The 11,964-nt window shown below is 43.6% G+C and overlaps 1 protein-coding gene and 1 pseudogene across 17 annotated transcripts in view; both read right to left on the bottom strand.

The window, feature by feature from the left end:
• AKAP13 (A-kinase anchoring protein 13) overlaps positions 1–11,964 on the bottom strand; it is a 266,733-nt gene that overhangs the window by 45,632 nt on the left and 209,137 nt on the right. For all 17 annotated transcript variants that reach the window (XM_081831648.1, XM_081831649.1, XM_081831641.1 and 14 more), the window contains one exon: positions 5,788–5,962. In XM_081831648.1, coding sequence (XP_081687774.1) covers positions 5,788–5,962 — 175 coding nt within the window. The remainder of the gene's footprint in view (positions 1–5,787; positions 5,963–11,964) is intronic.
• Positions 575–699, bottom strand: LOC115939309 (U4 spliceosomal RNA; annotated as a pseudogene).

Raw genomic sequence — 11,964 nt, 5'->3', positions numbered from 1 at the left:
AAAAAAAAAAAGAAGGGAAAAGAAAAAAAAAAAAAAGAAGAAGTGCATTCTCCTACATTACAGCAGATATTTTTTGCTATCTGACAAATCAATCCCATGCAGGTTTAATTCTGAGTCATTACAGTCTAATGTAGGCTAAGAATTAATATAGCCAAGGAGGATAAAATTCAACTGTTTTCACCTAGAAACAATGTATATATAAAAATCAATGGCAGTGGAAGAGAAGACATTTACTGAACATATAAACTAGACAACCTTTTCCAATCTGAATTTAAATTGAAAAGTTGTCTGGAGCCAGTCATGACAGGAGTCATCCATCTACTATAACCAGAAACCAATGGTTCTCACTGTTCCCTACAGCACAAAGGAGAAGATTCTCTGGGTCTTCAAAAAAGATTTTCCATCTCTTTTGTCCCTAACTCTCCTGATACTATTTCACATCACATTTTAGCACCGAGTTGGTAGAAGCAACTACATTGCTTCTTACTAAAGCTGGTGCTGTCTGGTGCAGCTCTCGAGTCTTTTGTCAAGATGATTGTTTTCTGGTATCAGTTTGCTCTTTGTCCATGAAGTTCTTGAATCAAGTATCAACATATTTTGCTCTTTCATCAGAGACCAGCTGACAACGAGAAAAACTTTTAGCAATAATCGCGCCTCGGATAAACCTCATTGTTTACGATACTGCCACTGCACAAAGCTCCAGAAAAACCTTTAAAGTTATCAGTGATCCAAGGTTTACATTTCGTTTTTGCTCATACCAACAATATATAAGTACAATCTTGGGGCGCCTGGGTGGCTCAGCCGTTAAGCGTCTGCCTTCGGCTCAGGTCGTGATCCCAGGGTCCTGGGATCGAGCCCCGCATCGGGCTCCCTGCTCCGAGGGAAGCCTGCTTCTCCCTCTCCTACTCCCCCTGCTTGTGTTCCCTCTCTCGCTGTGTCTCTCTCTGTCAAATAAATAAATAAAATCTTAAAAAAAAAAAAATATATATATATAAGTACAATCTTAAAAGACTCAAGCAAGACAGGAGAATAAAATAAAAACTTAAATCTCCCTATCTCTCATCTCTTCCTTTAAATCGTTAACAGTGTGGGGCATGTCCTTTTAAATACCCTTGCATATTTATATAAACAGTGACTGCTCACTTGGTTTCTGTAAATTCAGATCATCCATACAGTTCTACTTGCTGCCTTTTCAACCTATCAAAGTGTCTTGGAGATCTGTGTCGGCAGAGGTATCCCAGAGGCTGGTGAACTGTGGTCTGGGGGCTGAATTCAGCCCATATCCATTTTGTGAATAGAGTCTCACAGGTCTCGTCCTGGGCTGCTGCCGTGCTCCAGGAGCTGAGTCAAGCAGCCACAACAAAGCCCTGCAGAGCCCGGCACACCTTCTGCCAGCTCCTCCACAGAAAGAGTTGGCTGACCCTCGGTCTGCTCTTTTTAGTATCAGCTCCAAATTCTGTCTAATGAATATACAATATTTTACTGATGGTTATTTAGTTCCTTTAAATTCTTCCACATTACAAATAATGCTGCACTGAGTAGGTACCCAGGTTTATACTTTGAGAACTCTTCTCAAAAGCTGCTGTGTAAGCAGCTCGAGAAACGTGCCTCTCGTTATTCCAACCACTGAAAAGAAAGGACAATTATGTAATGTGACGGAGGTGCTAAATAAGGCTACCACGGCAAATATATTACAATATTTGAACACATCAAATTAATGTGTTTGCACACCTCACATTTATACAATGTTATATGTCAAACATATTCAATTGGAAAAAAAAGGTGCCTGGTACATACTGCTGCTCAATATTTTTTTTTTTAAAGATTTTATTTATTTATTTGACAGAGACGGCGAGAGGGAACACAAGCAGGGGGAGTAGGAGAGGGAGAAGCAGGCTTCCTGCCGAGCAGGGAGCCCGATGCGGGGCTCGATCCCAGGACCCTGGGATCATGACCCGAGCCGAAGGCAGTCGCTTAACCAACTGAGCCACCCAGGCGCCCCTCAATAAATATTTCTTGACCAATGGCTTCTGAATGAATCACAATACCAAACACAGTGCTTTGCAGAGGTAACTGGTCTTTGTTGAAGAACTTCATTTAAGATAAGGAACTCAAGTGCATAATTACTGACAGTTAAATGTAAAAAATAAAGTCAGTCTGCAGTCTTAAGAGTTCCTAGAACATTCACCCAGCTCTCCCTTTCCTAAAGCCGGTGACAGAGTGGAAGTCATTTTCCTCCTTCGTAAACAAACAGACATCACAACAGTCCAGTGATGGTGCAGAACACTGACGTGTCTGAAAAATCTCCATGAAGATCCTTCCAGGGCTATTTTTATTCCTGAAATTTTATTCAGTTATTTTTCAAATCCACCCCCTGGATTAGCTGTTCTGTTCTTTCATTAGAAATTCTATGTATTTTAACCTCTTAATAATCCTCAACATCTTCCCCTGTCTATGCATTTGCTAACTTCCTCATGGTGGTTGACTTCCCTATGTGGTGTCTGTGTATTTTTTTTTTTTTAATTTATTTGAGAGAGAGAGTGTGCGCCAGAGTGTGGGGAGGGGTAAAGGGGGAGGGAGAGAGAGAATCCCAAGCAGGCTCTGCACCCAGCACAGAGCCTGACATGGGGCTCAATCCCACGACCCTGAGATCATGACCTGAGCTGAAATCAAGAGTCAGATGCTCAAATGACTGAGTCACCCAGGCATCCATGTAGTTTTAATTGTAAGCTCAGTTTCAGCTTTATAGGACCTTCTTTCCTCCCGTGGGAACCTCCAGCTAGCCTGTTTTGTCAATGTGACCCTGTGATGCAGGTCTGTATTTGTTTCAGCTGAGGTTCCTTAGTGTTTTATCATTCTCAGATTGGGATTTCATTCAACTGCTTGTGAAAATTTCTTAGTTTGGGGTATGGATGGTGTGAATTTGGACCCCAGGTTCATATATGATGCAGAATTCTCAGAGTCCTGGGAGAAGGCACATTTCCTTGCTGCTTCTGAAAGGCCAGTGGGTGGAGTTTTTCTAGGTCCTTCAGTATGGATGTTGCAGTCTCTAAAGCTCTCGGTTTTATCCGGGGTCTCAGGTCCAGCTCCCACTATGTGCCTTGGAGCCACATATCCTGTTTCCTACTAAGGGGGAGGCTCTTTAGTGCTCTGATTCTGAGTTCCTTCAGGGATTTTCCTTTCTGTAGGCTCAGTTATGTGTTCATTTTGTTTTTTTAATATATTGCATTGAATATTTTTGTTTTATAGCAGAAAGTAGGTATTCAGTCTGCTTCACTGAAATTCTTTGAATATCAATTTCATACTGTCCCATCAAGAAATATGAGGTCTTTCTGTTTTTCTCTGAGCCCAGTGCTCCTCAAATGGAGAACAGGCACTTTGCAGGAGGGATACACAAAATGATTCTTTGGGATATGGGAGGAAGATTTTACAACTTTCATTTACACTGACTTTAAAGAGAAACAGAGTTAAACTGTAGACGATATATCGGTGCCTCACTCGGCCCTTTATGTTGGGCAGCTTCACTTTATACATGCTAGAGGTTTCTAGAGGTAAGGGCACTCGAAATAGGAGAGGACAGTGGTGCCTGTCCTCATTCACTTACTTTCAGCATGCTGTGATGAGTGGAAATTTATAGGTGCTCAATGAAGTGAGCTTATAGATTCTATTTAGTTTCAACTAAAATAAAATGAAAAAGTAGCTTACACAAATTCCTGCAAAGAAACCACTGACCTAAGACAATATATTAAGACTAATAACCAGCAAACAAGAAAATAGCAAATCTGACTTCTCCTATTCCTATAATGAGCTTTCTTTTCTTTCTTTCCTTCCTCTCCTCTCTTCTCCTTCCGTTCTCCCCACCTCCGTCTTTACTGGGGGGTGGGGAGGGAATCTTTAGCAGGCTCCATGCCCAGAACGGAGCCCAACGCGGGGCTCGATCTCACAACCCTGAGGTTGTGACCTGAGCTGAAATCAAGAGTCAGACGCTTAACTGAATGAGCCCCCCAGAATGAGCTCTTTCTAAGTGCAGGGCAGGACAAGCATGTAATTCTTGCATTAAATATATATACCCCTTGTGAGTAGGTTAAGAACGTACTAATGATACATGAACATACTAAAAAGTGCTTGGTGACTACGGCCCTGGGCAACCACATTATTCCAGTACCAAGGAGCTGTGTCAAGTGGCTAAGAAACTAACCAGAGGACATTTAGTTAGTGTCCCAGGGAAGAGCCTCATAGAACCTGGGCCCCCAAATAAACATGCAGGAGGTAGCAGACAGTGGCGGCCTCTTGTTTTCTAGAGGTCACACAGAACTTACCACTTACTTTCCTGGTGAGGCTACGTGCAGGAAGGAGGACAAAAGTGTGTGTGATATGCAAAAAGATCTTGATGAGAGCTCTTCCCACGAGGTGGGGTTTGTTTTGTTTTGTTTTAAATAGGACAGTACAACAAACAGGGCTGCAGACAACATTTGGGATATAATATACCCACAAAAGTCATCTTAAAAGAATGTGAGGATAAAGCCAGTCATTCAGAAAGTCACGACAGCTGCCACAGCGACAAGTCGGGCTGCAGGAGAGCTTCACTCCACTCTTCTCTTCAAGAAAGCAAGTGGGTGGAAATCATTTTTGCAGTAGCTTTGAATCTGCTCAAACAAGTTTTTAAAAACTTCAAATTCCAGTAAGTTAATTATTTTTGGTAACAAATCACTTGGGATACTCCACATAATGACTGAAAACAAGACAATGTCATGACGTCCTGATCATCTGAATCAGTCACTGTTTTGTCTGACGTGGTTATAGGTATAACACGGTGCTAATCACCTCACCCTCCTGGGTGGCTGGGCTGGGCTGGGGTGGCTGGATCTCCAGCCTGGTCCCTCTGGCCACGAACAGCCTCACTGATTTACCTCGGTGTGCATGCAAATATCACTACTTTCTATACATCCAACGACAGGTGTTTCTGAGACACAGTGCCTTAGAGCAGGGTCTGTGGGCCAGATCCAGCCCGTAGCCTATTTTTGTATGGCCCATACACTACCAATGGTTTTTACCTTTTTAAACGGTTGGGAAAAAGAAAAAAAAGACCAATATTTTATGACACATGAAAATCACATGAAATTCCAGTTTCCCTAGCGATGCTCACTGGTCTATGTGTCACGTAGGCTGCTTTTGCACAAGGGCAGAATTCAGTAGCTGTGCAGGGACCATCCAGCCCACGGAGTCTAAGATATCTGCTAGTGGTCCTTGACAAAAAAAGCTAGCCATCCTCTGCCCAGTATCTTATCAAAACCAGGACCCGGGCTCAGTTCACAGACTTGGCTTTAAGGTGGTTTGAAGCAGGTCAGCTACAGGTCAATATGGGACATCTCTGCACGTGCAAGAACCTTCTCTTGGCAGTCACCATGACCGGATGTTGGTAAACGGCTGAAGCATCCACCAAAGTACCAGAATAAAAAACGAGCACATATAGGACCTGATGAGGGACTGCTGCGTAGCTTTAGAGTTTGAGGAAGGGAGGCTGTTTCGATGCTGACACAGACTTCTGGGACAGGCAGGGGCTTGGGGACGACAGAACAGAATATAAGAAATCGGGGCTCTCTGTAAAAACATACCGGCTGTATGTTCTACATCTGGAATCGACGACACACAGGATGTTTAAAACAGACATAACGGGCCAACCTCCACACACACCAGAAAGAGACATGGGTGGATGGATGGGAAACCTGGAAGGAGCTTTCTGGAGCCAAGAGGGCTGTGCCTCACAGGAAGAGGCCGGTCGCTTACCTGCACACGTGTAGGCGTCCTTGCTGGTGAAGGGCTTCACGCACTGGCTACAGCTGATCGGACCCACAACAGGGATGGAACTGAAAGTGTGCCCGTTGACGATCTTCTTGTCCTTCTCCTTCTCCTTCGAATCTTTCTCCTTCTCTTTGATTTTCTCTTTCTCTTTTTCCTTTTCCTGCCAAAGAAAAGCACCAACAGTTAATTGAAACCAGAAGGCCCTCCCCTTACCTGGGCATCCAGGTGGCATGGGGTCATCAGTGCGTGGCGGTGAGTGTTTTGGATGCAAGTTAGGAGCACTGTCCTGGACAACAGTTTTTCTAAGTTGTGAGCATTCCAGCTACACTGGAAATGCTACGGGAAGACCAGGCAGGCGAAGCAGTCCTGTTGGCTGCTTGCTCAGCGGCATTCACACCGATGGATACAACGTCCCAGGACCAACCCCGGGAAGAGGCTTCTGGATCGGGAGGAGGGGACTCTGGGGTGGCCTATGAACCCTCCTCAGTAAGCCCAAGCTTGGCCCACAGAGGAAGCAAGCAACGAGCTGAGGGCCAGCTGCAGGTAGGGAGCAGAAAAGACGGCAGCCATTCTCAGATCCGCCCTGGGGAGAGGGAAGACGATGGGATGGCAGGAAGCATTCCTCAGGGTTCCTCTCGGACTCCCTCTAGCCGGAAGTATTAACTGTCCCCCACATACACACATACCATTGTTGTCATCTAAAAAAAATTCCTGCAACATGGGCACCCCAAAGTTTGTGATCATGACAACTACTAAATGCCTTACACGTGGAATCAACACCTTCTACGTACGTGACTGCACCTGACTCCATTAATTCTGAAGCGGGAAGGGTAGGCATCACGCTTCCCGTTGTACAACTGAGAAGATAAAGATGATAAATACCAGCTCCAACTCTCAACAGCTGCTATGTGCCAAGCACGACAGCAGGCGACTTAGGCGTATTTTCTCCTAACAACCCAGTGAAGTACTAGTTATGATCTTCACAGCACGTTTGAGGAGACTCAGGGATGTTGAAGAGTGAATCTGAGGCCACATGCCAGTAACTGCCCAGGCTGGAAGTAAGATCCAGATTGGCTGACTCCACAGCTGTGCGCTCATTCACGACACTCTGTCACCAGCAGCTGGAGACGTGTACTGACTCACAAAGGGTCACTCGGCAAGTGACTGGCAGTCAATATCACAACCCCGGTCTCCCGACATCCTAATTCAGAGCCCATCGGCTATACTGAACGGGCGAGTGCTGGCCAAGTCTGATTCATGTACAGCCCTTGGTTAACAGAACACGTATAATAAAAATCCAAGAACTGAACTGCTACACTTTAGAACTGTAAAAACTAAGGAGAGAGGGAAAAAAACAAAGTATTTCACTTTACAAACAGGAAACTGTTGTGACAATCAGTAACCGCTACAGAACGTAATCTTCTAATAACCATCAATAACAAGTGGAATTTTTTCAAGTAATTTCTCTCTTAACTAAATCTTGCTGCAGGCTTTTCTGTGCACAAACGTTAAACCGAAAAGCATCTGCCTCTGCTTACGAAAGCTAAAGCGTGCTCCAAGAGCTGAAAAAAAATCTTCTATGGCAACTAACATTCTCTCAAGCCTCGCAATGCTCATCAAATCCAATTAAATAATAAATAATACCCTCGTCCTTTGCAATTAGCCCAACTAGTCCTTCCAAGGATAAACGCAAAACAAACTCTGTTTATTAGAATTTAGTGCTCTAAAGAAGTCAGACTCTTACCTCCCCGTGTCCTATGGATTTCACTGTCATGAGGGGTACTTCAGGAAACCGACCCCATTTTACCGACATGATTCGACCCCCATGCCAGGAAATGTGCTCTCACAGGAGGAGGGGCTCATGCCCGCAGGGCAGAGCTCAGCAGCTTCGAGTTGCCATCAGAGAGACCATAAGAGGAAGCCAGGGACTGGTTGAGAAAGGGAAGGAGGGAGGGCTGAGGCTGCTGGTTTCCTTAAGACAGGCTTAACCATTTGCATGCTGCCGGCAAAGCCAACTACCCTAGTTACAAAGGACGCGGGAAATGAAACAAAACCAATTCCCCAAAATATAGTGTGTGTGGATGGTGCTTCGGTTGCAAGATGGACACTCTGGAAGGACAAAGGCCAATTTTTTGACACCTGGAAGTTAAGGAACACATCTACTTAAGACTCCTCATTATGTCGAATCATAATGTATATTTCCTAAGAACAGTGTTTGGTGAAGTTTGTGGTCAAGTGATGACCAGTTGTTTTCTCAAGTGTGACTTTTCCATGTTCAACAACATGGGGAAGTTGGAGCTCCCGGTATTTCCGGGATGGCTGCAGGAAATAACTACACCAGGGTACTAAGAAGGAACACAAGTTCTTGCTTTCCCCCACCTATTGTTTTAGACAAGCAATTATAACGAGGAGAGCAGAGAGCACTCCAGACAGCTGTAAAACAAGCTGTCGTGAAGCCCCCGTCCCGCTGCACATCTCTGATCGGAGAAGGAACCACACAGAGAACCGGATTTCACACAGACTTCAGCCTTTGCAAACACACTCCAGCGGGCACCTCCGTAAGGCTCACAGGGATAGTCCTTTTATGGGGGCACAGGCCCAGGGAGGCAGAGCCTAACGGCAGCAGCTCTGCAGGAATGCAGCCCTTGCCCCCCAAACACCCATTTCAAGCCAGAGTAAGAATTTCCGTAGAACATTTCTGACCGTCTCCTAGTTGTCTGTGAGGGGGGAAGCTCCAAGAAGAACACCAGTGTGACAGGATGGTCTAAAGGGGCTCACTCCACTCCCTTTGTGAATGGGACCACCATGCACAGTAGTGTTTCAATACTCTGCAGCAAGCAAACATACTTAGCAGGAAATGGTACTATCAGAAGATACTAAAAAGACAAAAGCAGAACCTGCCAGTCTTCCTGTTATACTTCCTGTTTAGGCTCGCCCCCTTTGAAAAAAACAATGCATACATTTAATTACTCATGCCAGATACTGCTAATTTTTATTTTTTTAATTTTTATTTATTTATTTATTTTAAAGATTTTATTTGTTTTTTGACAGAGCGAGACACAGTGAGAGAGGGAACACAAGCAAGGGGTGTGGGAGAAGGAGAAGAAGGCTTCCCGCGGAGCAGGGAGCCCGATGTGGGGCTCAATCCCAGGACCCTGGGATCACGACCTGAGCCGAAGGCAGACGCTTAACGACTGAGCCACCCAGGCGCCCCCAGATACTGCTAATTTTTAAAAGCACATATGAAGGATCAGTACTCAAGTTCTCAAATCTTGTATCTATCTATCTAGAGAGATATATATATATATCTGTGCTACAGGCAAAATATGAGGAATTTTCTATCTATCTCTATCTCAGTGCTACAGGCAAAATATGAATACTTTTTTTGGCTCCTTTTGGCTCCTTAGAATATTAAGAGTGTGACATACAGATTAACTCTTAAGCACATACAATAGATTAGTATTTAATGTAACTTGACACTATTGCCCCTATTTCTTACTATCTTCTGGTACATTCACAAAAGCCAGCTATTCTACATGAAAGGTGACTCTTAACCTTCTTGACACATTTGGCCAGTGGGGCACTTTTCTAAACACCTGATAATGTGAAGGATTGCCATCCAGGGTTACAGATTTGTAATTTTTTTTTTTTAAAGTTTATTTATTTGAGAGAGATAGAGAAAGAGAGAGAGGGGAGTGAGAATGAGCAGGGGGCGTGGGAGAGGGAGAAGCAGACTCCCCGCCGAGCAGGGAGCCCGATGCAGGGCTTGATCCCAGGACCCTGAGATCGTGACCTGAGCTGAAGGCAGGCGTTTAACTGACTGAGCCACCCAGGCTCCCCCAGATTCATAATTTTTTGAGAGTTTCCACTGCCAGAGACAACACGAGCCCCCAGAGACCAAATGTTGAAGCCACGTGTGAAAGAGGAACCAGTCTCACTGCAAAACAGTGTTGTCGTTTTGGCAAAGGAGACGCTCGGACACAAAAGGTCAACTGATACAGTCTCTGTCAGGGATGACAGACTCTGCTCTAACAATTTCCTTCTTTTCTCCCGCCTTTCTCTCACTCCCTACTAGCAAACTCCAGTCCTCTGAGTTATTTAAAAAGTTAAAAAGATACTGTTTAGTAATGGCTAGATTCTGAGTGAGCATGAAATGAATTATATGAATTGCTAGAAGTCAGCCCACAAAGAGGTTATTTAGTTAATATTATCTAGTCTGTGACCTGAAGCATAGTTCTCTGGGCTTCAGTTTGTAAAATAAGGAGGATGGGATGAGACTTTTTTAAAAGTCAGGTTCCAGTTACTCAATTTGATCTTACATGGTTTTGTTTATGTCTGGTTGTATTCCCTCATTAATGCAATCTGTGGTGTATTCACTGCCCTGCCCTGAAAGTTAACGTGGTCACTGCAGAGATGGATGGAAAGGGGACTCGCCACTTATTTACTGGTCTCCCAATTGAAGATCCCACATTTTAAAAACAGAACAACAACAACAACATTTGAAAGTGTCCAAATAGATCATAAAATTTCTCAAAATAAAGATGATGATCTTTAGTTCTTTAGGAGCACCTGGCAGAATGCTGAGACCATCTACAGACGTCATTTGGTAATAGTTGGCTAATTTACAGTGATCTTTGCAAGGAGATTTTCTTTTGTTGATGCCAACCAGTGTCCGAGCCAGCAGTGATAAGTCAAAAAGATAAGGCTCTATTTCAAGCCTTGCCGCCAATCTGTGGAACACTGATAAACATTCTGCCCTATTTAACCTGAAATTTTTAAATGATAAAACAAGGCTATGTCTAAAGTTAATACTTGTATATATGATTATTCTAGAAACAATCTGCTAGACTCCTTGCATCTTTTTCCTGTTTTTTCCTGATTGGCCCACCTTCCTCCCCTTCTGCACCTGGGCAGGAAAAATGAAAACACAATTCCGGTGGCAGGTTTTGTGGAAAAATGCCTCTGAGGATTGAACCTAGCATTTGCTAAAAGAAAGTGATCTTATTTATAAAACCTCATAAAATTCATTGGCTCTACTTCTACCAGCCCACTTAACTGAGGGCTTAAAAAGTTTGCTGTATTTTGGCGGGGGGGGGGGGGGTTTGAGGGGAGTGCGAGGGGTGCACTTTTAAAATAATATTCTTGAGTTCAGTGTTTGTTCATTCCCTTACTTCTACATATGTACATACCAAGCACATGTATACACATGCAATATATATAGTGATTCCTTGGCAAGAGCTCCTTCGCTGATTTCCATTTAAAAGCTTTGTTTTTTTGTTATTTCTTTATTTTGCTGGCATCTGGGTGGGTGAATGGAGTACAGGGGAAGTGGGAGGCATAAAGTTTTTTCCCCACTGATGGGACACTGAATTGGTTTTGGTTTACACTGGGAATCAGTATAAAAGTAACTCCTTGTCTTCCTTGCTTTTAAAAACACATTGAAAAAAATTAGAAGAGTAGCTATCTCTATGTGGGGTATTACAGGTGGTTTTTATCTTTTTATTTTTATATTTTAAATATTCCTATGAGTATGAAAAAAAACAGACAAAAATGTTTAAGTACTTTAACATAACCTCACTCACTAAAAAGAATTCACTGCAACATGCACATCCAATTGGGACTAGATCTAGGAATCCACTCTCATCTTAAAAGTTCTTGTAATTTTCTGTGGGACAATCTTTCTAACCTCTAAATCCAAATATAAATATCTTAAATCCCCTGATCTTGGCATAAAATCCTTCAGGTACATTTTATTTTATTTATTTTTAAAGATTTTATTTATTCATTTATTTATTTGAGAGAGAGAGTGCGAAAATGAGTGGGGGGAGGAGCAGAGGGACAGGGACAAGCAGACTCCACGTTGAGTGCAGAGCCCGATCTCACAACCTCGAGATCATGACCAGAGCCGGACGCTTAACCAACTGAGCCACCCAGGCGCACCCCCTTCAGGTACATTTTAAAGCTGGTTTACCAATTAAGACATGTGCTTGAGCGTATGGAATCTGAAGCCAAAGAGGTCCAGGTTTGGACCTCTGTTCCACTAACGTGGGGGGCACACAACCAGATAGGGTAGCTGACTCCCAGAAAAGGGAGATAATATCTGCCTTACACGGCTGCGGAAAGGATTCTATAAAATAACATATGAAAAGCTCTTAGCACACA

This window comes from Leptonychotes weddellii, chromosome 9 (genome assembly GCF_054177405.1).
Source record: "Leptonychotes weddellii isolate Sample4059 chromosome 9, ASM5417740v2, whole genome shotgun sequence".
NCBI classification, from domain to species: Eukaryota; Metazoa; Chordata; class Mammalia; order Carnivora; family Phocidae; genus Leptonychotes; species Leptonychotes weddellii.
The sequence above is the reverse complement of the archived record's forward strand: the minus strand, read 5'-3'. Positions and strand labels throughout refer to the sequence as shown.